General features: G+C 31.7%; 9 protein-coding genes across 9 annotated transcripts; 7 read left to right on the top strand and 2 right to left on the bottom strand. All coding sequences in view use genetic code 12, as the record gives it.

Moving 5' to 3' along the window:
- The first annotated feature begins 523 nt into the window (after positions 1 to 523).
- Positions 524 to 2,685, top strand: DFJ63DRAFT_317197 (uncharacterized protein). Its single transcript, XM_064906787.1, has one exon. It carries the CDS (start codon positions 804 to 806, stop codon positions 2,352 to 2,354), a length of 1,551 nt encoding a protein of 516 aa, XP_064765328.1. The 5' UTR covers positions 524 to 803; the 3' UTR covers positions 2,355 to 2,685.
- Positions 2,686 to 2,861: 176 nt separating this feature from the next.
- On the top strand, positions 2,862 to 4,148 carry DFJ63DRAFT_333431 (methionine aminopeptidase; the record flags this gene model as incomplete). Its single annotated transcript, XM_064907856.1, has 1 exon — positions 2,862 to 4,148. The coding sequence occupies one exon, from the start codon at positions 2,862 to 2,864 to the stop codon at positions 4,146 to 4,148; it is 1,287 nt and encodes a 428-aa protein (XP_064765327.1).
- Positions 4,149 to 5,479: 1,331 nt separating this feature from the next.
- On the top strand, positions 5,480 to 6,628 carry DFJ63DRAFT_333430 (phosphatidylinositol-binding protein; the record flags this gene model as incomplete). Its single annotated transcript, XM_064907855.1, has 2 exons — positions 5,480 to 5,513; positions 5,610 to 6,628. The coding sequence occupies 2 exons, from the start codon at positions 5,480 to 5,482 to the stop codon at positions 6,626 to 6,628; spliced, it is 1,053 nt and encodes a 350-aa protein (XP_064765326.1).
- Positions 6,629 to 7,142: 514 nt separating this feature from the next.
- DFJ63DRAFT_50502 (aspartate/glutamate transporter) lies at positions 7,143 to 8,861 on the top strand. Its single transcript, XM_064908860.1, has one exon. It carries the CDS (start codon positions 7,390 to 7,392, stop codon positions 8,806 to 8,808), a length of 1,419 nt encoding a protein of 472 aa, XP_064765325.1. The 5' UTR covers positions 7,143 to 7,389; the 3' UTR covers positions 8,809 to 8,861.
- Positions 8,632 to 11,793, bottom strand: DFJ63DRAFT_50729 (uncharacterized protein). The gene has a single exon (XM_064908868.1). The coding sequence runs from the start codon at positions 11,678 to 11,680 to the stop codon at positions 8,915 to 8,917; it is 2,766 nt and encodes a 921-aa protein (XP_064765324.1). The 5' UTR covers positions 11,681 to 11,793; the 3' UTR covers positions 8,632 to 8,914.
- Positions 11,794 to 14,574, bottom strand: DFJ63DRAFT_50504 (uncharacterized protein). Its single transcript, XM_064908861.1, has one exon. It carries the CDS (start codon positions 14,355 to 14,357, stop codon positions 11,907 to 11,909), a length of 2,451 nt encoding a protein of 816 aa, XP_064765323.1. The 5' UTR covers positions 14,358 to 14,574; the 3' UTR covers positions 11,794 to 11,906.
- On the top strand, positions 14,575 to 16,241 carry GLE2 (RNA export factor). Its single transcript, XM_064908864.1, has one exon. It carries the CDS (start codon positions 14,792 to 14,794, stop codon positions 15,896 to 15,898), a length of 1,107 nt encoding a protein of 368 aa, XP_064765322.1. The 5' UTR covers positions 14,575 to 14,791; the 3' UTR covers positions 15,899 to 16,241.
- Positions 16,242 to 16,291: 50 nt separating this feature from the next.
- DFJ63DRAFT_50506 (uncharacterized protein) lies at positions 16,292 to 17,392 on the top strand. Its single transcript, XM_064908862.1, has one exon. It carries the CDS (start codon positions 16,586 to 16,588, stop codon positions 17,279 to 17,281), a length of 696 nt encoding a protein of 231 aa, XP_064765321.1. The 5' UTR covers positions 16,292 to 16,585; the 3' UTR covers positions 17,282 to 17,392.
- Positions 17,393 to 20,670: 3,278 nt separating this feature from the next.
- DFJ63DRAFT_333425 (histidine phosphatase family protein) lies at positions 20,671 to 22,107 on the top strand (the record flags this gene model as incomplete). The annotated part of the gene is made up of 1 exon (XM_064907854.1): positions 20,671 to 22,107. The coding sequence occupies one exon, from the start codon at positions 20,671 to 20,673 to the stop codon at positions 22,105 to 22,107; it is 1,437 nt and encodes a 478-aa protein (XP_064765320.1).
- Positions 22,108 to 27,330: the final 5,223 nt, after the last annotated feature.

The raw sequence follows: 27,330 nt of genomic DNA, 5'->3' as shown, positions 1-27,330 counted from the left end.
CATATCGATAGTATTTTAAAAAGAAATTTTTTTATTGTTTATTTTCAAGGCGTTGATGGAAGTAGTAATGATGGAACAGACCAATTTATTTATGATATATAGTATAATTCATACGTAATTGAATGGTAAGATTATAACGTTTATGAGGTGTTATTACTAAATATACCATATAGTGACTATGTAAACTATTAATCACCAAAGAATCACGTCATAAGCTAATTGTATGTAATTTAATACTTTGACACAGAGATACGCGAGTTGGTTTAATTATATACATACATCATATTTAATGATATAGATAGTAAGTAATGTCATTGATAGTAGTTATAAAATGTAAACTCAACTAGTTGAAGTCATATACTATAACTACATCATTTAATAACTTTCTATATACTATATAATTAGCCTTCCTAATTAGGATAAATTACTATAATGGTACAAAGAGTATGAAGAAGGAGCAGCTTAACTATTAAAAAAAAAAACGCGTGTAATTAAAATAAAAAAAAAAAAAAATCTTTTTCTCAGTTGGGATTAATTACTTGCAAGTGAAAGAAGAAGGACAAGTTAAGGAAGGAAGAAGAAGAAGAAGAAGAAGAAGCAACAAGTAACTGCTACAGATCTTTCTTTTGCCTCATAGTTTATTATCATTCATTCCTACATATCACTTTGTTAATTTGACCAAGTCTATTCTACCAGCGGTTCATTCCATATCTTGTTATTCATAGAGATAGTTTCATTCAATAAGGTTATAGCTTTTATTATTTTATAGACACTGGCTACCCCCTTATCCTCCCTTATTCCTAATGAAAACTTTAGGTGAAAACAATACTTTAACATCTTCATCATCTCCCGCATCATCAATGAAAGAAGAAACCATGTCTCTTAATACTTCAACCATGGGTAAACCTACCAAACCAAAGACGCCTTTAAAAAAGGAAGAATTAGAAAAAATTGCATTGGAATTAAAAAAGAAATTATCAAGAGCTTCTATAACTGCTAAGAAATCATTATCCCCTAGTGATCCAAGAGATTCATCTACTTCATCTAATACATCTTCATCCAATTCAAATCATATCCTATCTCATAATTTACCAAAATCAAGTCCTTTAAAAACTTATATATTAAGAAAACAATTAGCATCTTCTCCTATTAATAATAGTACTACCACTGGATTCTTATCTTCATCCCCTAATAACTTATATTCTCCAAATGGAAAATCACCTACTCATATAAGAACTCCTGCTGCTATTTATTTATCTTCATCTCCTTTAAAAAATGTCTCGTCTCATACCGTAACCAATAATGAGGAAGATTCTCCTACTAAACGAAGAAAACATTCTCATTCTAATAAATCATCTCCCCAAATGATTTTAGAAGAAATATCAAGGCCTAATACTCCTTCAAATCAATCAAGACCTTATCCCGCCGTATTGAAACCTTCTCTTGATTTAACTTCAAATGAAGATTCAAAATCTCGTCAACAAAATCATCAATCATCATCACATCCACTGCAAACCACTCCAACATTATCCAAAACAGAATTGAATACGAGTAATTCTACCAACATATTATTACAAACCCCTAAGCAATCAAGACCAGGAACAGGTGGCAATGGTAATTACAATGACGATGAAGGAGCTGATCTTTTAATGTATTTGGCTACATCTCCATCACCTGCTAAACCATTTTATTCCGCTAATACTCCTCGAACATCAGCTTTATTACAACAACATACTCAATTACAAAATGGTGGTACTGCACCAACCTCATCCCCTTCATCATCAGTACCTTCTTCTGCAAACTTATTAGCTGTAACTGGTAATAATATCAGACAAACAACAACAACAACAACCATTAATAATGCTTCATTCATCGTCCCACCTCCACCAGCAACTCCAAAGAGACATCATAATGAATTAGGTAACACTTTAGCCAATGCTAAAACCCCTCAGAATAGATTAACTCCATCCATGAATCTTTTCAATACTGTTTCGGCCAATAATAATGGTTTACCATCTCTGGGATTAACCTTAACTCCCAATGGATTCAATATGAGTGATTACGTCAATTTCTTCACTCCATCACCAGGATCAGCCAATCTTGGAGCAGTAAGTGCTGGAGGAGTACCATCCGGTTCAAATTTAACTAAGAATCTTTTAAAAACACCTGATTTTAATAATCTTTTATCGGGTTCAACGCCGCATATTTTGGTGGATGGGAGATCAAGAGTAGATGGGAAATTATTGAATTTTAATAAAGTGTTGTTTAATAATAATGCTGCAAGTCCTTCTTCTGCTACTAGTTCTGCCCCCATAAGTAATGGATTACATTCTGATGGATCTAATAAGGATTAGATCTGTCAGTTAGTTTTCCTCATTTCTTCATGTATATGGTTACGTTTTTCCCCAGGGGGTTGGTGGTGTTTTAGTTTTTTTTTAATGGTTAAAGAAGGTAAAGTTGACTTTTATGTTCTTTTTCACTGTTTTTGTATTACTGCATATTTTTTGTTTTATTTTGTTTATATATCCAATTCTTCATGATTTCATTTTTCATTGTTTATCCTTTTTATTCTAAACCTTTTTGTTTCTCTCATGAATCTTGTTTTCAAAAAGTTAATGTTCTCAAGTTTATAATGTTATCATGTATCTAATACATAACCCAATTTTAATAGACTTTCAAAACTCATGAAAAATTCAATAAATACTGTATGCTATTTGTGGTAGCGCCTAATAAAAGTGTGTGTGAAAAAAAGTTTTGATCTAATTTTTTTTAATGAGCGAAAAATCAATGACGTCTTCTCATATTATACGAAAGAGTTATAGATTCATATTATACAGTTAGTGAATATTGAACTTCAAACAATGCCTGAATCGGTAGATAAACCCCTTGAGGCGAAGGTCAATGATTTGACTATCACAGGTGCAACTCCGTCAACTCCCGAAGTGATTCCAAAACCAATTGTGGAGGATGAAGATGAAGATGATGACGATGATGAAGATAAACCTACTGAAACTGGTGAAAAGAAAAAGAAGAAGAAAAAGAAGAGTAAGAAGAAGAAGAAGTTGACTACTATTGATTCCCTGTATCCTGAAGGTGTTTTCCCTGAAGGTGAATGGCAAGAATATCCTCTTGATATTAATAGTTATAGAACTACTCTGGAAGAATTACGATATTTAGATAGACAACAAAATAATAAATGGGAAGATTTCAGAAAGGGAGCTGAGATTCATAGAAGAGTAAGGAATAAAGCTCAATCATCAATTAAACCGGGGATGTCAATGATTGAAATTGCTAATTTAATTGAAGATTCCGTTCGTACTTATGCTGGGGCCGATCATACTTTAAAAGCTGGTGTTGGATTCCCAACTGGATTATCATTAAATCATGTTGCAGCTCATTATACTCCAAATACAGGAGATAAATTAACCTTAGCCAAGGATGATTTAATGAAAGTTGATATTGGAGTTCATGTCAATGGTCGTATTTGTGATTCAGCATTCACTATGTCATTCAATGATACTGGGAGATATGATAGTATATTAGCAGCTGTTAAAGCAGCTACTAATACTGGGATTAAAGAAGCTGGTATTGATGTTAGATTGAATGATATTGGAGAAGCTATTCAAGAAACTATGGAATCTTATGAAATGGAATTAGATGGAAAGACATATCCTATTAAATGTATTAGGAATTTAAATGGTCATAATATTGGAGATTTTATAATTCATTCGGGTAAGACTGTTCCTATTGTTCCAAATGGAGATATGACTAAGATGGAAGAAGGAGAAACTTTTGCTATTGAAACGTTTGGATCAACTGGTAATGGATATGTTTTACCTGAAGGGGAATGTTCTCATTATGCTCGTAATCAAGGTACTGAAAATATCAATCCCCCATCTAAAAGTGCTAAAGAATTATTAGGGAGAATTAATGAAAATTTCGGTACTTTACCATGGTGTAGAAGATATTTAGAAAGAACAGGTGAAGAGAAATATTTATTTGCGTTGAATCAATTGGTTAGAGCTGGAATAGTGGAAGAATATCCTCCTATTGTGGATAAAAGAGGAAGTTATACTGCTCAATTTGAACATACTATATTATTACATCCTCATAAGAAAGAAGTTGTTACTCGTGGTGATGATTTCTAAGATGACTTTGTTTCTTTTTTGTATATATATATATTCCTAGGAATGCAAGATCTTATCATTATGAAGTTGAGAAATTAGTAATAGTAAATGTAGGGTAAATTGAAAATGGCATAGTAATTTGCAACCATGAAAAATGAATGAACTGATAATCATGTGACTGAGTAAGTTGAATTCATATGATTGAAGTTTAGTTCTTAATTTGGAATCATTAACGATCACAGGTTAGTTATAGACTATAATAGAAATATGGGTGATTACATAAATGATGAATAGGTGAATTTAAAAAGCATTTGTGGGATAAGCGCTCATTTTAGATTTACCTAATTAGGCTAAAATTTTTAATCAGTAATTATTTCTCAGTTAGGTAATTTTTTTAGGTGAGACAGAGAACAGATAATGATTAACATGCTATTTATTGATTAGAATGTGGTATTGCTATAAAGGTATATGTGTCTTTTGGTGATGTAATGATTTTCATAATAGGTTGGGTTGCTTGAGGAAATAAGAGTAATTTGGTTAACCATTATAATAGTTGATGATAGTATTTGACTGATAATAGAAAATGTCTACGCAGTAAAGAGTTGTTGTTCATGTAGCTTAACGCAACAACGACAAGCCAACCACCATACACTTTAAATACCTAGAAATAGAAACTAATTAGAAGATATAGCAGATTTATTAAATAAAAAGAAATAAAATGGTTGCAATCTCATATGTCAAAATAAGAAAAAGTGGGGTTAATCAAATCTTAACCATCCATCCATCGGTAAATGTGAAAATGTAATTGTGCTTATGATTTAGGGAGAATTTATACTCCTCCCTCCCCTAACGAGTCTCAGTAAAAATTGGCCAACGAACAAACAAAAGACGGCGGCGCGCGCGCACAATTGAAATAAAAATTTCATTTGAAAAGGGGAACGAAAAAGGAGAAAAAAAACAAAAAAAGAAATTGTGGAATGAATCGAAAGAAGCCTTTCCTCTCCCAATATATATAATCAATTCAATTTAACTCTTTTTATCAATTTAGAATTGATTTTTTAAACTAAAGTGTTCTTAGATCATCCTTAGTTCAAGAAGTGTAATTTGTGGGATCCAATCCAATCCAATCGAATTCAATCGTCTCGTATCATATCGTCTAGTTTATAGATCACTCGGTATCATAAATTTCATCAATCCCATCCATCCATTAATCCATCCATTAATCCTAAATTTCATAACCAACCGCTGTTTACAAAAATTGTTTCAATCTCAATTTAAACACTCCATTCATCTATCTCATCTATCAGATCACCCTTATATATCCTTTTTTTTATCAGTTCAAGTCATCAATCATGGAAGTTTCTCCTCCAACTTTAGAGTTTACTGGTATGTTCATCCAAACCACAAAAATGGCATTGCCTTGATTATTCAATCAGGCACCAACCATATATTCAATGCAATTACTAACATCTTCTCTTATAGGTACCTTTACCAAACAAACCACAGAGTATTTATCCTTGAGTAATACTACCGATGTTCCTTTAGCATTCAAAGTTAAAACTACAGCTCCAAAATTATATTGTGTTAGACCAAATGCTTCTATAATTAATCCAGGTGATAGTCTTAAAATTGCTATTATCTTACAAGGGTTTTCTCAAAGTTTACCAAAAGATTATAAATGTAAAGATAAATTCTTATTAGTTTCATTACCTTGTCCTGAATTACAAGATGCTTCAAAAGTTGGTGATTCTTGGGCTCAATTAGAATCAGAATTTAAATCAGAAGTGGTTTCAAAAAAATTAAGAGTTAATTATGTCGTTACTGATAATGATAAAGAAGAACAACAACAGCCTTCATCTAATGGTGGTTATAATGATGAATCATCAACCACAGAACCAATTGTTAGTCCACGTCAAAGAAATCCTCCTGCTCCTGCTATTGTTGCTCCTGTTTCCGAAAGTACTCCTTCAAGGGCTCCAAATGGTAATGATAGTGGTTATTCAAGTGGTGTAGCTGCTGCTGCTGCTGCTGTCGGTGGTCTTGCTGCTACTGGTGCTGGTGTTGCTGCTCTTTCTTCAAGAAGACAACCTCCTGCTCAAGAAGATATTCAAAGAGAATTAAATGAATCAAGAGCTCCAGTTAATAATTTAAGTGAAAGATTAGATTCAAATGAAAAATATGATTCTCATCCTCAATCTCCTCAACATCAACAACAACCTCCTGCTGGTTATCCACCTGCTGGTTATCCTCCTGCCGGTTATCCTCCAGCTGGTTATCCTCCTGCCGGTTATCCACCTGCTGGTTATGGTTATCCTCCAGCTGGTTATGGTTATCCACCTCCACCTCCAGAAGCTTATGGAGTTCCAAGATCAAACTCTACTACTTCAATTCCTGGTAGTGAAGTTAAAACGGTGGCTGCTGAACCTGTCAATGGCATTTCTTTACCAATGGCTATTCTTTTAATGCTTGTTGCTTTCCTTATTGGTTGGTTAGTATTTTAAATTTGATCTGTTATAAAAAAATAAAAAAAAAAGGAAGAAGTTTAATCAATGCTATATAACAACATAAATAAAATGTGAATAAAAACAGAACCTAATGTTCTTAATGGAAATGGTATTAACAATACATTGATAACTTCTTATTGTCTTATATTATTACTTATTTATTTTTCTTATCATTCATCCTCCCATCCGTTATCGTTATTTAATATTAGTATTATTATATTCATTCATTCATTCATTCATTCCCTGTGTAAGTTTCCCATTTATAATATTTTATATAGCATTTTTTTAGCCTTACTTAATTCACTTTTTATATATATACTTTTGTTTTAGTGTTTATTAACCTGTACGCCTTTAAGTCTATATAGTCTGATTATTATGATTAAACTATAAGACCATTAATTGTAAATCAAATCAACTAAGTATCCCCCACTCACTCTAAAAATTAACTTTCCTGTATATAATAAATCCCTATTAAAATTTTTATTATCAACAAAAATTTTAAATGACAATTTTGAATTATAAATAGTATATAGAATCCTTCTTTCAAACTGATCTTGCAATACATGATTATAATAGTATCTTATTGAAGGTACAAACTAGACATTTAATTTGTTTGTTGTTAATTTGAATATTCAAGGGTTTGGAAAACTTTCAATAAGAATTCTTACGTTCATTGATCTATTCATTCATTCATTCATTCTTTTATTTCATTCGTTCATCAATATTCACCATAAATCTATAAATAAACCAACGTAATCATGGGTAGAGCTACGATAAAGTCAGGTACAATCAATCTTTTAAACACTATCATAGGAGCCGGTATCCTTGCCATGCCATTTGGATTGAAAAGTAATGGGTTAGTATTTGGATGTGTATTGATTGTATGGTCATCTTTAACTTCATCATTTGGATTATATTTACAGAATAAAGTAGCTAAATATACTCAACAACAAGGGGCTGTTTCCTATTTCAGTCTTGCTCAATTGACGTATCCTCAATTATCAATTTTATTCGATTCCGCCATATCAATTAAATGTTTCGGAGTTGGGGTTAGTTATTTAGTCGTGATTGGGGATTTAATGCCAAAGATTATGGAAAGTATAAATGTCGATCCTGAATCATTACTCATGCAAAGAAACTTGTGGATTACGATATTCATGGTGGCTCTTGTGGTTCCTTTATCATATTTGAAGAAATTAGATTCATTGAAATATACTTCGGTAGTGGCATTGTTTTCGATCCTTTATTTAATATGTCTTGTGATTGAACATTATGTTGCTAATGATATCCCAATTGAAAATAAAAATATCGAAATCTTTGGTCCAATCTCTTTAAAAGATACTTTAAAATCATTCCCAATTTTCGTTTTCGCTTATACTTGTCATCAAAATATGTTTGCTATAATCAATGAATTAAAACCAAGTGATACTGATGGATCTCAAACTAGACAATCCAATTTAATCATTAGAAATGCCTTAACTACTGCTTGTTCGTCTTATTTAGTAGTAGGGATCATTGGTTATTTAAGTTTTGGTGCCACTGCAAATGGTAATATTATCACCATGTATCCAAAAGATTCAATTCTGTCGTTGATTGGTCGTCTTTGTATTGTGGTAATGGTTGCCTTTTCATTCCCCTTACAGTGTCATCCATGTCGTGGATCCATCAATCATGTGATCCATTTCGTAACGGTGGGTATCAGTACTTCAAAAGTTAGACAATCTCAACAAAGAGAAGGTTATACTTCATTACAATCCGATATAGAATCATTGAATTCAATCTCCGCCGAATCAGTTCAAGATGAATCATTCATTTCTACTACTCCAATGGAAGGAGCTCAAGATACTGATGGTCATGATCCAATCATTGTTCCATTAACCTCCAAGAGATTTTATATCATAACGACCGTAATTGTGGTTGCTTCATATTTAGTAGCTATAACAGTCACTTCATTAGAACATGTGCTTGCCTTTGTAGGTTCAACTGGTTCTACCTCAATTTCTTTCATCTTACCTGGATTATTTGGTTATATGTTGATCAAACCAATTAATGGAGCTTCTAAATTAAATAAAATTGAACTTTTTAGTAAGTATGGTGGATTGGCTTTATCTATTTGGGGTGTGATCGTTATGATTGTATGTTTGAGTGCTACGTTGTTCTTGGGTGCTACCCATTAGAGAAACTATTTAAAATCTCAATATAGTTGTATATTATATATTTAAAAAAAGAAAAAAAGAAAATTATAATACATAGATTAACAGTTACTTTTATTAATTATTATGTCTAGGTAAATTTCAAACTCTGTAATGAATGATTAGAGAATAATAGATTAGTACCTAATTTATTAATCATTTCTCGTTTCATTAAACTTTCATCAACTTCTAATTTCGATCTTTGTAATTTAGCCGTTATCTCTAATTTATGATCCTGTTTGGGTAAATCAACAAAGGCAATATTACATTCAAGTAATAATTTAAAATCATTTTCAAAACTATAATATCGTATTTCGAACTTGATACTTTCTTCGGAATATAAATATGTGATGGGGTGTTTTAATGATAATGTATAAAGATCTGAATCTAATTTCTTCAACGCATTCCAATATACTTTAAAACTCTTGAAATTATCTATTATAGTTGATCCAGGATTTATGGTAGTTAGTTTCAATGCATACTTGTTGACTAATTCCTTATTGTGAAAAGTAGTTGTAGTAGTGTTGGTATTCAAGGAGTATACAATATTGGAATGATCAGATATATCTTTGAAATTGAATTTACAAATGATTAATTCATCAAACTCATAGGATAATTCACTTTCTTCAAGTCCTAGGTATTTCAATTTAGATAATTTTTGAACAAAACTAAACTTTTGTTTTAAAATATCAATCTCATTTACTTCATATTTTCTATTCTTGGTTATTATTTTCTCATCCACCGAAATATCGAGCTGCAATGTACGAATTGATTCATTTATGTCCAGTATTTTCTCTTTCAAAGCAGTCAATGCTTGTTCTTTGGAATCAGATGAGGCTTTCAATTCTTGTAATGTCATTTTAGATGATATTAAATCAGATTTAAACTTTTGCAATTCATCTACGGAAATACTTGATATTTGACCTTGAATTGATCTTAAAGACTGTAATTTTTGCTTTGCTGTAATTAGTATTTCCTTAGCAAGATTATAACTCTCGTCCAACTTTTGGATATCTGATTTAATCTTCTCTTGATCTTGAATTAATTGATCTCTTTTATTATCTAACTCAATGATTAAATTATTGGTTAATTGAGTTCTCCAATCATACCATGTTTTCTTCGATTGGAATCGAGTATGATCTTTAATTAATTGTAATCTAACATTCATTAATGATTTATCATCATCATCTGAAGCATAATACTCTTTAAATAAAACAGGATTATTAACTTGGATAGTTTTAGAATATTCAGAATACATCTTTCTTCCATCTCGGATGTTGTTACTTAATTCATCACAACTGAACTGATATAATGCAAGTAATTCTAATTTTGGAAGTGCTTTAATATAATCTTCTAAGGTATTATCAGTAAGATCAGTAGTGCTACTGATACTTAATCTTTCCATTGAATTCACATCAATATCCAAATCATCATAAAATTTAACTCCTATATCTTCAAGGAAAGTACTAAGGGTTACATCTTCATAATTTTCGTCCGTATTGGAAACATCTTCAATGGTGGATACTTCAGCTAAGGGGATCTTTGTAGTACTGATTAATCGTTCTGAAATACTTGCAACCGATGAATTTGGACTCTGAGGTAAGGTTTGATTCTCTTCGGTGACTTCAATTTGTACATTGGAGATAATTGTACTATCGACTTGAGTCAATTCCATTGGTTGACTACCTTGAATATCTTCAACCAGTTCGGCTTCAATTTCAACTTCACTTACTTTCTGTATTGTAGTTGGAACTTGAGTTAATTCCATTTGTTGAGTATCTTCAATTTCTTGTTCTGTAGTCGTACTTATTATATTTGATACTTGAGTTAATTCCATCTGTTGGGTATTTTCAATATCATTAGTTGAATCTTCAATCTCTTGATTTCTATGTATTATCTGGGGACCGACTTTAGTAACATCCATAGTAACTTCAGCTTCCTCTTCATTTTGTGGAAGTTTATTTGAGATATTAGTGTTGGATTCTTGCAGATCCTGTTGGGTACTAGTTTGTATTGGACCAAATAATCCTAAACTGTGTAAATTTCCATCAAACTGAAGTGGCTCTTGTACCAGCTCCGTTACATTTTGTGATTCAATATTATTAAGGGTAGGATCTTGTGAGCTTTCTTCACTAGCTTCTGTTATCACTTCTAACACAGGTGGAGGTAATGTTTTATTATATACTTCAGTGATATCCATCGTTATTTCCATAGTAACCTCTTGTTCTTCTGGTTGTTGATGATGACTTGCAATGAAGGCTTGTGGTCCAGTCAACTCCATATCAGCATTCTCATCATTATCAGATTCATCATCTGATGGGAATTCAACGGCTGCTGCTGCTGATGATGTTGTTTGGGTCATGGTGACAAGTGAAGATAATGTTTCTTGAATGTGATCATTTATATTTTGTATTTGACCAGTCAATTCCATAGTTTCTTCTTCTTGATCTTCTTCAGCTTCTGCTGGTTCCACAAAGCTATTACTGGGGTATTCTGGTATCACCTTTTCAGGTGACTCTATATTCTCAATACTATCAAGCAGTGATTCATCTGAACTATCTTCAAGAACTTCTAATCCATTAACATGGATTTCATTATCTATACTTTTAACAGGACTATCGAATTCTTGAGACAGAGGAATTGAACCTGAAATAGTCTTTCTCCTCTTTGAAGTACCATTCTCTGAAGTAGGAATGAAATCAAACTTATGTAAAGTTACTTCTGGAGCAAATGAAACTCTTCTCTTGTCATTAAGTATTGGTAACGTATTATCTCTTAAAATACTCTTTGAAGGATGCTTGAACGATGGGGAAAAGGGTCCAAGATTGATATTCTCCTTATTAGAAGTCGGACTCATCTCTTTAGTGGTAGTTACTGAACTTCTTCTATTATACTTGCTGATGTTGTACCGTTAAACAAGGTTAGATCATCTAATGAATTCTCATTTGTTTACATATTATGGGGATTGATCTTCTACACAAAACCAAATCTCAAATTTTGTAAACAAAAAAAAATTTCAACGCGTCCAAATTTACTGCAAAATGACTTTATAATGCAAATGTAGCTTATAATTAAATAGCTAACTAACTAACTAATTCTATACTTAACCTGTTACGTCTCATGTTTAGTAAGTCATCAGATTCACGTTCTCCAAGATTCTCTAAATCAAATTCATTAGCTTGAAAGATTTCATTCCATTCATCTTGTAATTTAGCAAATTTCAGATGGATTAATTCTGCAACTATAAACCTATCGATGAATCCACTCATAACTTGACGATTATTACTATCCATAATGATGAGATAGTTTAAATGCATTTTTTCAAATGTTTCAATTAATAATATAGCGGTAGTTAATTCATTAAAGATGATTATTGATTTTTCAACGGTAAGATCAACTTGTAATAAATTTGAACTGATTGATCTTTCATAATGTAATTGTTGAGATAATGCAACATTAGGCAAATCATTAATTTGAAAACTGATGTAGGAGTTTGTATCTTCTATAGTGGCAAGTTTGGCCAATAACTCTTGTTTATTTACATATCCTAATCCAACTGGATTCCCATAACTAAGAATTACAGGATATCCTTCATGAACATCGTCATTGGTAAATTCATATAATGTATTCACAGTATAATGCACTTCTGGAACTAAGCAAATACATTTGGTTTTATTGACAGGGACCATTAATGATTTGACTGGAACATCAGGTAATTTATTCTTTATAATAGTAGTTAATTCACTGAAATTTACTAAACCAGGACCTTTACCTTGATTTGGATCATTTCCAGAAGCACCTTCTCGATTAATGGTGAAACTTACTAAAGTATCATAAATATTATCATTGATTAACCAATCATTAACAAACTTCAGTACCATAACAGCTAACATAATGGGTAAAACATAACTTACTGCACCCGTCAATTCAAAGATTATAACCACAACACACATGGTAAACTTAGTAACACCAGCCATGAATGCTGCTGCTCCGATTACGGCATATGATGAAGGTGAAACAAGACATGATTTAGCTGTACATGTTGCTAATGAATCCCAATTGAATTTAGTTTGTAAAGCCTGAGATATTATACCTAATAATCTACCGGTAGTGGCACCTAATACTAATGATGGAGTTAATATACCTCCAGGTAATTCAGTTCCAAAAGTATAACATGATAATAGAAACCCTTCGATTAAAATGAATGATAATTTTAAAATTGTCACCAAGTTTGAAGTACGACAAATGAAGTTATTTGAAGTTGCTCCTGTATCACAAGCTGTGAATAATAATTTCAAATAGGCATTAAGTGGTAATTTGGTTAATTCAAATGGGAAATTTAATAATGATGTGATTATTAAGACCAATAATATTTCCAAATATTTTCCAGTTTCAGGTGGAGCTCCGAATAATTTACTTAAATTCAATTGTAAATTTCTTCTAAATGATGAAGTAGAGAATTTGGCATTTAAACTAGTGAATAAATATCCATAAACACCACCCAAAGCCCCTAAGATAATAAAAGGAATGATTTCTAAGAATAACCAACTAAAATTCCCAAATTCCACCAGAAATAAATCTTGTTCCACAAAATTTGTTCCTTCAGTGAAAACTTTAAATCCAGTAACGACAATAACGGCAATAGTAGCAATGACAAATGAGTTCCACATGATCTTAGTGGGCATGAAGAATGATGGCATACTTTCTAACACGAATAATACACCACCGATAGGAGCATTGAATGCGACTGAAATCCCAGTGGCGGTTGCAGCTGTTAATAATTCTCTTCTAACAGCTTCATTTTCATAATAATCTTTAAAGAAGAATCCGAATAAGATATTTAAAATACAACATGATACATGAACCAAAGGACCTTCTTTACCTAACCATAAACCTGAACTAACCACTAAGATTAATCCAAACGTTTTATACATTAAAGTTCTTAATCCAAGATACTCCGATAATTTATAATTAAATCCAGATATGATTAATTTAATTTCAGGAATACCGGATTGTTTAATCAATGGATCCTTTCCAATGGTGATATAAGCAGCAATTAAGGTCCAAATGATTGCAAATGTAATATAAATAGGAAAATTAACAAAGATATTAGTTACCACACTAGTGGAATGGAAGAATATACGAGACCAATTATACCAATCATCGACGGGACAAGTTCGATAAGGATTTAATAATGACCATTTATCAATCTTACTGAAACATAACCCTTTCTTCAAATCATTAAGCCAGACTGAAGTTAAATCTATAAATGTAGTTATATAGCCAATTAAGATCGACAGAAGAATCACCACCACCCATTTCTTAGTGATGAATACTGAATTATTGGGTGTTAGTATTGTCTCTCGACTCCAATCTATATAAGTATTGTTTTCATAATGTTTTCGAGTTGTATTTGATGAGTTTATATTATGGTGAGGTTGATTTGATTCGAGATTCCGATATCGCAATATCGGTATATCTTCTTCGACGGAGTATATAACTTTTGATCCTCTAGTAGGACTGAATTGTTCCATAGTCTAATCAATGAACAATCAACTAATATGAATCCTTGAATGATATGATATGGTCTGGGTTTTAAGAATATTTTGGAACACCATAGCCAAAATGCTTAAATATACAGTTTAAAGTCAACTTTCATAATAATTTACAGTTTACTCGTAATTTTCATACTGCACACATTTTTTTTTTCTTTACTGAGAGAAGTTCACTGTTTGATTTATGAAAATATCACTGAACTCAAACCTGTTGAAGTTGAATAAGAAGGGTTATATGTTACAGGAATAATAAGATTCCACATCATATTATCTATATCATATCTACCAGTGGTGTATACTTCATTAATTAATCAAAAACTTTCCAATCCAAATACGATTGAGAATCAATTCATATCATCAAATCAACAATCCAAACAACCATCATCATACTAGTCATTTAATCCACACCATTCATGTCATTTTTATCCAATTCAACCAGTTCGGCAAGCACGCCATCAAGTGCAGCCAATGGGAAAGAACTAGTGAATGATATAACCATTAATAATGGTCCTGAAGATTCTATATCTGATTTATCATTCTCTCCTAAACAAGATTTATTAGCAGTGGCCAGTTGGGATAAAAAAGTTCGAATTTATGAAATTGATCCTAATTCAGGAAATAATCAAGGTAGAGCCTTGTTTGAACATGATGCTCCTGTGTTTTCAGCCAGATGGTCATTGGATGGTACTAAGATTGTTAGTGGTGGAGCTGATAAACAAGTGAAATTATTTGATTTACAAACTCAACAATCACAACAAATTGGGATTCATGATGGTCCTGTTAAGGCAGTTAGATATGTTGAATGTGGACCTAGTAATACTCAAGCTGTTGCATCTGGATCATGGGATAAGACTTTAAAATATTGGGATATGAGATCACCCCAACCAATTGCAACTATTCAATTACCAGAAAGAGTATATGCAATGGATTCAAGTCAAAAATTATTAGTAGTTGGAGGAGCCGAAAAACATATTAGTATTATTGATTTAAATAATCCTCAACAAATATTTAAAAATGCACAATCCCCATTAAAATGGCAAACCAGATCGATATGTTGTTATCCATTAGGGAATGGATTTGCCATTGGATCTATAGAAGGAAGATGTGGTATACAATATGTTAATGAAAGTGATCAAACTAAATTTGGATTTGCATTTAAATGTCATAGAACTGGAGGAGCAGCTGCTAGTTCAGCATTAAGATCAAGTACAAATTCTCCATCTCGTGCATATCCCGTTAATTCTATATCATTTCATCCAACTTATGGTACTTTCAGTACTGCTGGATCAGATGGTACCTTCAGTTTCTGGGATAAAGATGCTAAACAGAAATTAAAGGCATTTCCAAATTTGAATTGTACTATATCAGCTACAGTATTTAATTCTACGGGATCAATATTTGCTTATGCTATGAGTTATGATTGGTCACAAGGATATCTGGTGAATAGACCAGATTATCCCAACATAGTTAAATTACATGCTACTAAAGATGAAGAGATCAAACCTAAAAAGAAGAGATAAACTAATCATAGTAGTAGCTTAAAAAAATAAAAGCCATTTGTATAGTAGAGCTAATAGTAGTAGTAATAGATGATAGGGGAGGGGGGGTTAAGTACTAATAAAGTAATTTAATTTTATATCTTTCTTCGCAGTTTGAACCTAATTAGATATTCACTCCTTTAACTATGTAAGCAATTAACTCTAATAACAATGAAATTACGCAAACTTAATATAAATAAAAAAAAAGAAATTTATAATAATGTTAAAAATTACATTTAATATGAGAAAAGGGGGTAGTGCATTTAAGCCAGTTGAAAAATTGATAATTACCAATGACGAAAAAGAAAAAAAAAGGCCTGACAAAATTGACCTCAAGTTGAACAGGGTTTTGTTGATTTTATATCTTTTACTTTACTATTCATTAAAGAACATTTTAACGGTTTAACGGCATCATATAGTGCTAGACTTGACTGGACTAGACTATTTTGTTTTCTCTATTCTATCCTCTAACTTCTACTTTCTATTTATTCATTATTCATCGTTCCCATCCATCATTTTGTTTTATTCTTCTATACTGTATTTTGCTTATATTATTATCAAAGGTTGGTTTCATTTTCAGTTTTCATAAAAAATTATAGGGTTCCTTTCATTCTTATTCATTATTATTATTAGTACTACTTTCCATTTTAAAAGAAATTTTCATCAATAATGACATCTATTCCAAAAAGACAACTTGTTAGTGAACCATTTGTTCATCAATTAGATATCATCGATAAAGCTATTATTGAAGCTCAAAATCAACCTTCATCTCCTTATATCAATAATAGTAAACCTAAAAGAAGAGTCAACTCCTTGGTAAATCAACAACAAGTTCAATATCAACAATATTATAAAATGAAAAATGATTCAATGTATTCAAATCAATATTATCAATATCAACAATCTTCTTCGCCTCAAGTATCTCATTCAAGACCAAAGAGTCAAGTTCCATCTCAATACTCTTCACCTTTGGTTAGCTCATATGTTGATGTAAGACCTCAACAACAACAACAACCACAAATTCAAATCCAAATTCAACCACCTCAAGCTCCAACTAATGACTTTGGTCGTAGAGTCAGTGCAGTTAGTTCATCATCATCATCAACCACTCCATCTTCATCGACTCATTCACTTTTAGCCCAAACTAGTACCACAACTTCAACTACTAGTTCAGCTAAATGGTCATCTAATTTATTTGATCCTTTTAAACCAGTTGAATTCAATACAACTCCTTCTACCACTACTACTACTTCAACTAATTTGGCTTCAGGTGCAGGTTCAACTACTACTGTCGGTGGTAATACTAATATCTGGGGTACAGGTCCTTCAGATTCTCGGTTGTTTAATAATACAGTTTGGGCTTAAGCTCATTCTATGGTGAGGTTCCTGGTTTTATTTTTTTTTTTATTTTTCATATTTGTTTTCCTTTCCTTCCTTTAAATCTTCCTTTTATTTTATGTTTTTTTGTTTTTTATTAGTTTAGTTTTGTTCTTTAGAGTGATTTGGTTCAAGGCGGCGCTGGTTTGAAAGGTATCGGTCGTTTCAATTTAAGAGATGGTGTGGTGTGGTGTGTTAGCGAATGAACAATGTTATTTGATAATTCATTCGTTCGTTTGGTCGGTTTGTTAGTTCGTTCATTGATTTATTCATGGAGTCTTTCGTTCTTTTATTCATTCTTTCTTTCATTCATTCATTTAGAAACCTATTCAGGAGGTTTTATGTTTTCAAAAAAATACATGGTAGACTTTATTTCTTTTTGTTTTTTAATTATTTTATTATATTATATTATACTTTGTGTTGTGTTGCAAAAAAGAAAAGAAAAAAAAAATTTTGTATGGTGTGAGCAAAAAGAAGAGCCCCATGACAAAAATCAATGTGTCTGTATTTGTGCAAAGGTGATGGTTTTTTTGTTTGTCATAAAATTATTAACGTTAATAATCTATATATATATAAATGTGTGTATGTTGTCCTTTTTTTTATTTAGTTATAATATCTGTCTATTATAATATATTGTCTTTTAAAAGTGTTTATTAAACAAAGTGTTAATTATAAAATCTGGGGTTTTAATTAGACAAAGTGGATTTTTATTAAAATTTTTGTCAATTTCTATTTTCTGCTCAATTTTTATCCAAATTTCAACATTAAAAAATGTCGAAAATTTTAAGACAGGTACTACGACCGGAAATATTCTGAGAGCGCTCGGAAAAATTACTTTGAATAGATACCGGTGGTAGAGCTACCGAGCATTAACTTGACCATCGCTCAATATTTGTATATGTATAATGAAGAGACAATTAAAGCTCAATTGAATATCTAAAGTGTTGTTCAATCAGATTTTAATCAAAGTGGATTAGCTCTTTGGTATGAAAAACTATTCCAATATTAATGATATGAAAACATGTCTCATTTCGAGGCAATCGATGTAACCATTTTGAAAACTTTCTCGAATGAACATAACAACAAAACGGATAAACTAACCAATTTTCCAGAGGCTGATATGAATTACCAAAACAGTTGTGAGTATGATTGGATTAGGCATTATAATAACAATGATTAATTAATGAATGAATGAATGAATGAACGATTGATTGATTGTCGTACCACGGCGATTGGGGCGGTCCATGTCAAATATTGAACTAAATTGATCGTTTCTCTAGATACGAATAATCACATGAACAATGACACATTCTAAATCCTTACTAGATCTAAACGTTTCCTTGTTTCGACTTCCAATTAATGAAACATGAAGTCAACCAATACAGAAGACCGCTTTGTTAGACCCTGTTTGACAACACTATTATTTATGCGCTTAAAAAGAATAAATGTCAAAAAAAATTTGTCCCACCCATCCACACGTTTTGTGATCTTCATTTCGGAATATTGTTTCCATTCATTCATCACATTCATTTTGTTCGTCAAACCATTTATTACTTATTTGGTCCCGGGAAATAATATCAACATTATTATTGGTTCAATCGGTCATTAAGCCCATTGCAAAATGTCACCATTGAAAAATGCAATTCGCTTGCCATTGACTAATAGGCCTCCCTATTATCTATGTTGGTTAGATGTGAAAAATTTTTTAGATCATTTTGATGTCATTTTTAATTTGGGTGAAAAAAAAAAAAGAAGAAAAATAAAATAAATGCATTTGAGATGAACAATCAAATTATTCTTACTAAGCATAACTACAAGGGGGTAAAGAGTTCTTTTTACTGATAGGGTTGAAATGTGGAGATCGACTAGCTGATATCATTTTCATGCCAAGCATATAATAGGCTCTTATGTCAAATCTCCGCATGCCAAGCTTGTCAAACAAGAATAGAATTTTTTTAGACTAGATAGATGTAGGTAGGTGAACAATGTAGAATTAGGGAGGTAAACTATTAACCCTTCTCTTCATAGCTTTTGGTCCAATAGCAATAAAATACTTAAGTTGAAAAATAGGGTGAAAAATGGATGCATATTTCAACATATAACTAAAGAACGTGCTCCCCGGTTTTGAACCATTTAGCAATTGCAACAAAGGGGCTGTCTAACAAAAAGAAAAAAATTGCTATTAATAAACCTTACTATGGTCTAGATGCCGGATTGCCATAGAGAAACCGTACCGACTCACGGAGATGAAGAGCCTTATTGTTAGAAAGCTAATACAACAATGTATAGAAATGTACCCTAGCGCCAGTGCCCCCTTCCCACCTCAAAATGGATAACATTTCCACGTTCTTTGTTATTTTATTTCCTGTAATTGAGTTTTATTTAGGTTAAACTAGACAAATAGGGGAGAAGTATAGTTGCAACCCCCAATAATAGTTACTTTATGGAGCGGGCCGGAATGATGTTGCCTACCTTACAGTAATAAGTCGTCGAAAATCTTTGACCTAACTTATGTTTATGACATTCTCTCATAGAAACGTTCCCATTATATCATTTTATTGACCTCACTAAATTAGTGATTGCCTTGTTTCGCGGTAAAAGGGTCAAAAACTATAAAGCATAATTTTTCGCGGGGAATGTGATTGAGAAGACAATTTTTATCCCATTGAGTTTATTTTGCAATGGAATTGTGTACTAGGGACATCACTTGATTGGATAATGATACACCGTAATCAATTGATTTAATTAAATTAAACTCAATTGTGTGTGATAATAATAATAATGAACTAGCGATAAATCCTAACTTTAGATTTATAGATTGGAAACTGAAAAATAAAATAAAATACTAACAAAAAGGCAAACCATAAAATATTCCTAAGCCACAAAGCCAATATTTATAGGAGAGGCCAATCGTCCTCCTCCCCCCCAGAATATGCACTTAATTAAACTTGAAAAGGATGTAAACTTCATGCTATGTAAGTTCTGAACGTGTGTTATGATGTTCTCAAAGAAGTAACAAATTTCACTCCTTTAGGACAAATTATTTACAAATTCAGTCGAATACCCGATCAGGTACATAGATGAGCTCATTTTCAATATTTCGTATATTCGCAGCTAACAATTTTTGGTAAATAATTTGAAGATATATCCCCTTACTAAAGGCCGTAAGTTAGATGTTGCATTGTTCCACGTGGAAATAATGCCCTTTAGTTAAGTTTATATATATCAATTGAATATCAATAGGAGACTACACGTGTAGTTGCAGTTCAATTGAAAAGTTTAATATATATATAAAGAAGATTATCTTCAATTGTTTAATATTTTGATTTGAAAAATTCTTTTTTTTTTCAGTAGCGAAGAATCATCAAATAACAAAAATGTTAGCTGGTAATATTGTTTCGTTAATTGCCATTGCTGCTTCTGCAGTTGAAGCTTTTAGTAACGGTGCTCCATCTTTCCAAAGAGGTCAATTCACTCAAGAAGTTTACGATGCTTACAATCTTTTAAAACATTTTGGTGGTAACGGTCCTTACATTGATGGTGTTGGTTATGGTATTGATACCTCTGTTCCAGATCAATGTGAAGTTTCTCAAGTTATTATGATCCATCGTCATGGTGAAAGATGGCCTGATCCAAGTGTTGCCACTGGTATGGTTTCCGCTTATAAAAAAATTCTTAACACTAACCAAACTTTTACTGGTTCTCTTGCTTTCCTTAACACTTGGGAATCATTTTTAGATACCGAAAGTTTATGGGCTGAAGAAACTTATTCAGGTCCATATTCTGGTTTATTAAATGGTTTCAGAAGAGGTGTTGAATACCGTGCTAAATATGGTCACTTATGGAATGGTGAAAATGTTCCAATGTTCTCATCTGGTTACGAACGTATTATTGAAACCGCCAGAAGATTTGGTCTTGGTTTCTTTGGTTACAATTATACTGATAGTGTTTACCTTAACATTATTCCAGAAACTGCTGATCAAGGTGCTAACTCTCTTACCCCAGTTTGTTACACTAACCAAACTACCACCACTTATGGATTAAGTAACTTCACTCAATTCACTGCTGCTGCCAGTAGATTAAACTCTGAAGTTAAAGGATTAAACTTATCTGCTTCTGATGTTTACAATCTTATGTTACTCGCTCCATTCGAATTAAACGGTAAGCCATTCTCCCCATGGGTTGATGTTTTCACTCTTGATGAATGGAATGCTTTTGGTTACTATAACGATTTAGGTTACTACTACAATGGAGGTGGTCCAGGTATTAACACCTCTGTTGCTGTCGGTGCCGTTTATGCTAATGCTTCCCTTACCTTATTAAACCAAGGTCCATCTGCCGGTAAGATTTTCTTCAACTTCTGTCATGATACCAATATTACCCCAATCTTAGCTGCATTAGGTTTATTCACTCCAGAAAATGATTTACCAGTTGACCGAATTGCTCATGACTCCGTTTATAAATCAACTAATTTCGTCCCAATGGGTGGTCATTTAGTTCTTGAAAGATTAGTCTGTAACAAGACTTCTGTTCATGCTGCTGGAACTTATGTTAGATCTCTTGTTAATGAAGTTGTTATTCCAAGAGTTGACTGTCAAGACGGTCCAGGTTTCTCTTGTCCATTAGCTAACTATACCCAAATCATTAACGAACTTCCAGATTTCAAGACTGCTTGTGAAGTTCCAGCTGAATATCCACAATATTTAACTTTCTGGTGGGATTACAATACTACTAACGCTCTTAACACCCAACAAGGTCCAATTCCATACCAATTAGGTGCTACTACTTGGGATGATCAACCTCTTGGTTCTTAAACTTAGTGCTTAATACCCCAAGCTTCTGGCTACATTTTTTTATCCCTTTATCTTAGACGTTTTAAAAATATGTTATACCATAAAAAGTTGCGATAGTTTTCACACTTAAAAAATATTTTTTATTTCTTCGTTATCATTGTTCAAAATGGGGCATCGTTATTGCTCCTCTTTACTCATTCATCTTTTAGATGTTAATATAAAATTTTTATTAAATCAAATTTAAGATTAACATAATTGTAGTTTTGTAAAATAGTTGTTAGAAGAAACCCCAGATTTTTTGAAGAATTTTGGTAATAGCTATTTTTGAAAGGTAGTGTGCTGCCAAGGTTTGGTGAGTGAAAGCTGCAAAGAAAAGATCTGCAGGTACGCACTAAGAATTTATAGAAATATGTACAGCAAGTATTTTATAGTGTAATATGGGTCTACCTTGGCTTAAAGACGATTCAAAATATAGTTTAAATTATGTTTATAAAGACATTAGATGTGAAATAGGAGCATATAGATGAGAAGGAAATCAACGATATAATTTCTTTTTAAGTTTCATATATATGTTTCTATTTCATTTACAATAGTAAAGGCTGTATTGATATTTGGAAGGATTCAAATAAATGTATTAAGGTAATAAAAGAGTAATTTGATTAACTCTATTGAAGGCAGCATTACAGAATATTTTCTTGAATAGTTTTCCAAATATTTATATTATAAAGGATTCTTGGTTCCTTTCAATAGTTGCCCTTAATAATTTGAAAAATTGCTAGCGCTCGGTAACAACAAAATGTCCGGAAATTGGTGCGATAGAAAACCCCCGGTTGTAATTTGGACATTTCCGAGCAGAAAAATAAAGAGTACTCACATTTTTATATATTTCTTTCCAGGATTGTATATTGGCCTAACATAATACAATTTCCATGTAGTATGTATTAGAAAAAGAGAAGATATAGATAGCAAACGTACATTAAATCAATCGCAAAATGTCAACACAGCCATCATCCAATTAACAAGCACAGATAAGGAAAGAAATATATCACTTGTACTGAATTGTCTCAATATTTTTGGATTCTCGACATATTACAAAAATCCTCTTTCCTATTTCGGATTGGATGGAAAAAGGTTTCCAAGCCGACATCCATACCACAATACATAGATAAAGGATTTTTTTTTGTCTGATTTTGTTTTAAGAATTGCGTTTTTCCTTTTTTTTTTCATTGTTCAGATAACAAAATGTTATGGTTTGTATTTTTGACCATTTTATCTACTAAATGTATGTCTGGTTTAGTTGGGTTAATCGGCTTAAATTTCATATGGTGTATATGAATTATTTCACCCACCAGATGTATATGTTACATTTATCTCGAGAAGAGGTAATGAATTTCACTGGACAAGGCAATACCAGACAAAAGTAAAAGCAGAGATGATGATGGTGATGATGATGATTAAAAATTAAAGTGAATTACAAATCCAAGTAGATCTAGATTAAAAATGCAGTTGAGAACCTTCTATATAATACCATTAGTATTTTAGGCTAGGTTAATTTTACCTAACTTAGCCTATCTACGTTGACTTACATATCACAAAAAAAGGATTCACAAAAAAAAAAAAGCAGGTAGACAAAAATAAGTGTGGAAAAATAAGATTAAGTAGACTGCCTCGTAAACCAATTTTTATCTTTTTGATGTAATGGAAAAATAATGACGATGATGATCTTTATATAGACAGGGAAAATAGCGGAATATGAGTTGATTATTAGCTATGTCTGAAAATTGTCTGTTATCGCATCTAAGAAAATAGAAATTAAGAATAGGAGTAAGTGGAGACAGAGTCTTTAAGAACGTTGACAGGCGAGAGTGCGTAAATATGTATGTATGCAATTAATTGTGGAAAAACGTTTAAAAGGTTTTCAGTAACTATGTTATATATACTGTCTGTTGATGAACAAGGGTTAATTTAGGAAATATAAATAAAAAGAAGAGAAATAAGGAAAATTAAAGGGAAAGTGGAAAGGACAAAAATAATAAAAATAAAAATTTAGAAAAAAAACGCCGTGGAGATACTTTAAAATTCATATTTTCGTCACTTTTAATCTTTTATTTTTGTTTTTGTCAGAATTGTAAAAGAGGGTCAAACTAAAAACAAAATAGTTTGAGCTTATGATTTGAATAAATTCAATGGTAGTTACACTTGCTTCCAATTAGACTATATAGTTAAAAACAAAAGGTAACATCAAACCTATTCTAGTGAACCTCGCTTAGATATTAAAGCAATGATTTAAAATAGTTTAAATTGAATAATTTTGCACTTTAGTTCTATATAAAATCATTTCTTTGTGTAATATCCTCAAATCATCCTAGTTAAAAAAAAAAAAATAAACATTCATTTTCGCAGGCTAATTTTTAGTGACAGGCGCAAGATGATAGGGGAACTGCGATGACATGATATATATGCAATGAGATAGAATGTCAAACGGTAGTAGAAGAAGATCTATTCAAGGATCTTTGGAAGGTTAAAGATTAAACTTCTTTCTTTCTTTCGTTCGTTCGTCATTCATTCTATTTAATTATAAATCGATTAATTCTAAAGTTATTTTTGTACTTTTTATAATTAATATTTTACACCACCTATTTTTGTTTTTGTTATGATTCTTGTAGATTAAACTCACCTCAAAAATTTCGCCCATTGAATCCGTTAGATCTTTGTATTGATCCACGTATATCTAACCGTTATTTCCATTCAATATGAAATTAAATGAAATTGATTTAACATAAATAAATAAATATATATATATATAAATAAATAAATAAATAAATATAAAAAAAAAAGAAACCAATTATCAGTAAGACCAAATTTACGATACGCTGCTGGTGAAGTGGAAATTTTAATCCACAATTAAGCCTAAATAAATAAAAAGAGACAAAAAAATCAGACATAAAGAAAACGAAGAAAGGGAAAGGAAAAACAAAAAATCAGACAGAAAAGTAGTAGTGTGCAGGTCAGTGTGTCTATCTAATAACAGTTAATGAAGACCATCTAATATTAAATAAAACCATTGATTATAGTTAACATATCAAACGATGTAAGACTTAATTACTTCGCTTATCAAAGCAATTATTAAAACGAAGTTAATCTAACTAAGATTACCCCCCACTATCAGTACTACCACCACTTTTTTTAATTTGCAATAATTTTTGAGAGTTCTCCCCTTTTTCAAAATTTTGTCATTTTCCCTCAAACTCTCGAAATTACTAAAAAAAAAAAAAAAAAAAGAAAAGAACCTTAACGTGTGACAAAATTTACTGAGGAAACGGGAGATTTACTGAGCAAAAATGAATAAAAAAAGCAAAAACTTACACAAAAAACCTGTCAGCCAAAAAATTGAAAGGATATATAAAGCTAATTTGGAAAGTTAAATCTCATGGCATAAATGATAGATTGAAGTTCTATGTAACACGATTAGATAAGTTAGCCCCCCATTGCTAGGAGAAGTCTAAACTTGAAATGAAATTAAACGTAAATGGCAAGAAAAAGTGCTGAAATTAGAAGCAAAGAAAAAGAAAAAGAAAAAAAATTACCTGAGTGTGAGTGATTGAGAGAGTCAGTGTGTAAATAGTGTAGTTAAAAAATAGACACACTGAAATTGTCCTGACAAGTTGAGTTAACTTAGTTACGAAAAATTTTTATAGTTAGTTCATCGTACGTTTAATCAATCAATCAATCAATCACTCTATTTGGCTTACAAGACTTCGAGATCATTATTATAACCTGGTTTTTATTAGTACGGCAATCTCAATCTGTTAAACCACGCATAGTTAGTTACCTAACTATTGTCTTCAGGTATTTTGATTAAAGGACATTTTTAATCAGACAAAAAAAAAATAGTGACTGACAAAAAATAAAAAAAAGAAATTTATCTTTTCAGACAGACAGACAGACAGACAGACAGACAGACAGACAGACAGACAGACAGACAGACAGACAGACAGACAGACAGACAGACAGACAGACAGACAGACAGACAGACAGACAGACAGACAGACAGACATTTCTCACTTTAATTCTGTTCTGTTAAGTGTCTGACTGAAGTTTCGGTCTTTTTTTTTTGTTTCTCGCACTGTAAACTTTAAGTTTTCTCACTAAAAATAATAAAAAAAAACAAAAGCATATTTTCTATCTCTATCGATTGATAATTAATCAACCATTCTTATAATCTATTTCAATATCAAATTACAACCACATCTCCAATCACACACCACATATATAATTCCTCACGAGTCGACATACATATACACGTATATGTACTTATACATTGCTTCTTAAATACCTATCATGAGTCATCATAGTACTCCTCATTTGTACAATAAGAGAACTCCTGGGTCTTTGAATAATGATGGAGGTTCAACATCTTCAACTTCTGTAACAAGTACAGGTTCTGCAAATGGTAATCCAAATAGTAATGTCGGTGGGGCCAACAACGGTAATACCTCTAAAAAACCAATTATAATGGATTCTACAAGAAGTATTACTGATGCTCAAGCCACAAATGCTAAACAACTTTTAAATGCTTATGTTTATGACTTTTTAATTAAAAGTAGATTACCTCAAACTGCTAGGATTTTTGTTAATGAAGCTGAATTACCATCTGTGGAAAACTCAAATAAGAATTCTCCTCAATTAAATTCTAATGCTAATGATAATTCATCAAATTCATCAAATTCAAATACACCTCAATTTCAAAAAGAAAATAATCTCCCCAATTTATCAATAGCTTTAGATGCTCCTCAAGGTTTCCTCTTTGAATGGTGGCAAATCTTTTGGGATGTATTCCAAGCTAAAAATAATAAATTCCAACCTTTTAATAATAATAATAATACAAATTATCCAAATGGTCCTCCTCCTGCTTCAGGTCCTCCTGGTTCAGGGGGTCCTCAAATGTTTCCAGGGGGTGGTAATGGTCAACAAAATCAAAACTTTGCTTTACAATATTATCAATTACAATTATTAAAACAAAGACAGAATCAACAATTACAGCAACAACAAGATTTACAAGGATTCCCCGGTGCTATTCCTCAACAACAACAACAACCTCAGCAACAACAACCTGGTCAACCTCCTCAACCTGGTCAACAGCCTTTCCCACCTCAACCAGGCCAACAACAACAACAACAGCAGCAGCAGGCTCAACAACAAGCTCAAGCTCAACAACATCTTATTCAACAAGCACAACAACAA

The sequence above is a fragment of the Scheffersomyces coipomensis genome (genome assembly GCF_036884675.1).
Source record: "Scheffersomyces coipomensis strain NRRL Y-17651 chromosome Unknown DFJ63scaffold_1, whole genome shotgun sequence".
Lineage (NCBI taxonomy): Eukaryota > Fungi > Ascomycota > Pichiomycetes > Serinales > Debaryomycetaceae > Scheffersomyces > Scheffersomyces coipomensis.
The sequence above is the reverse complement of the archived record's forward strand: the minus strand, read 5'-3'. Positions and strand labels throughout refer to the sequence as shown.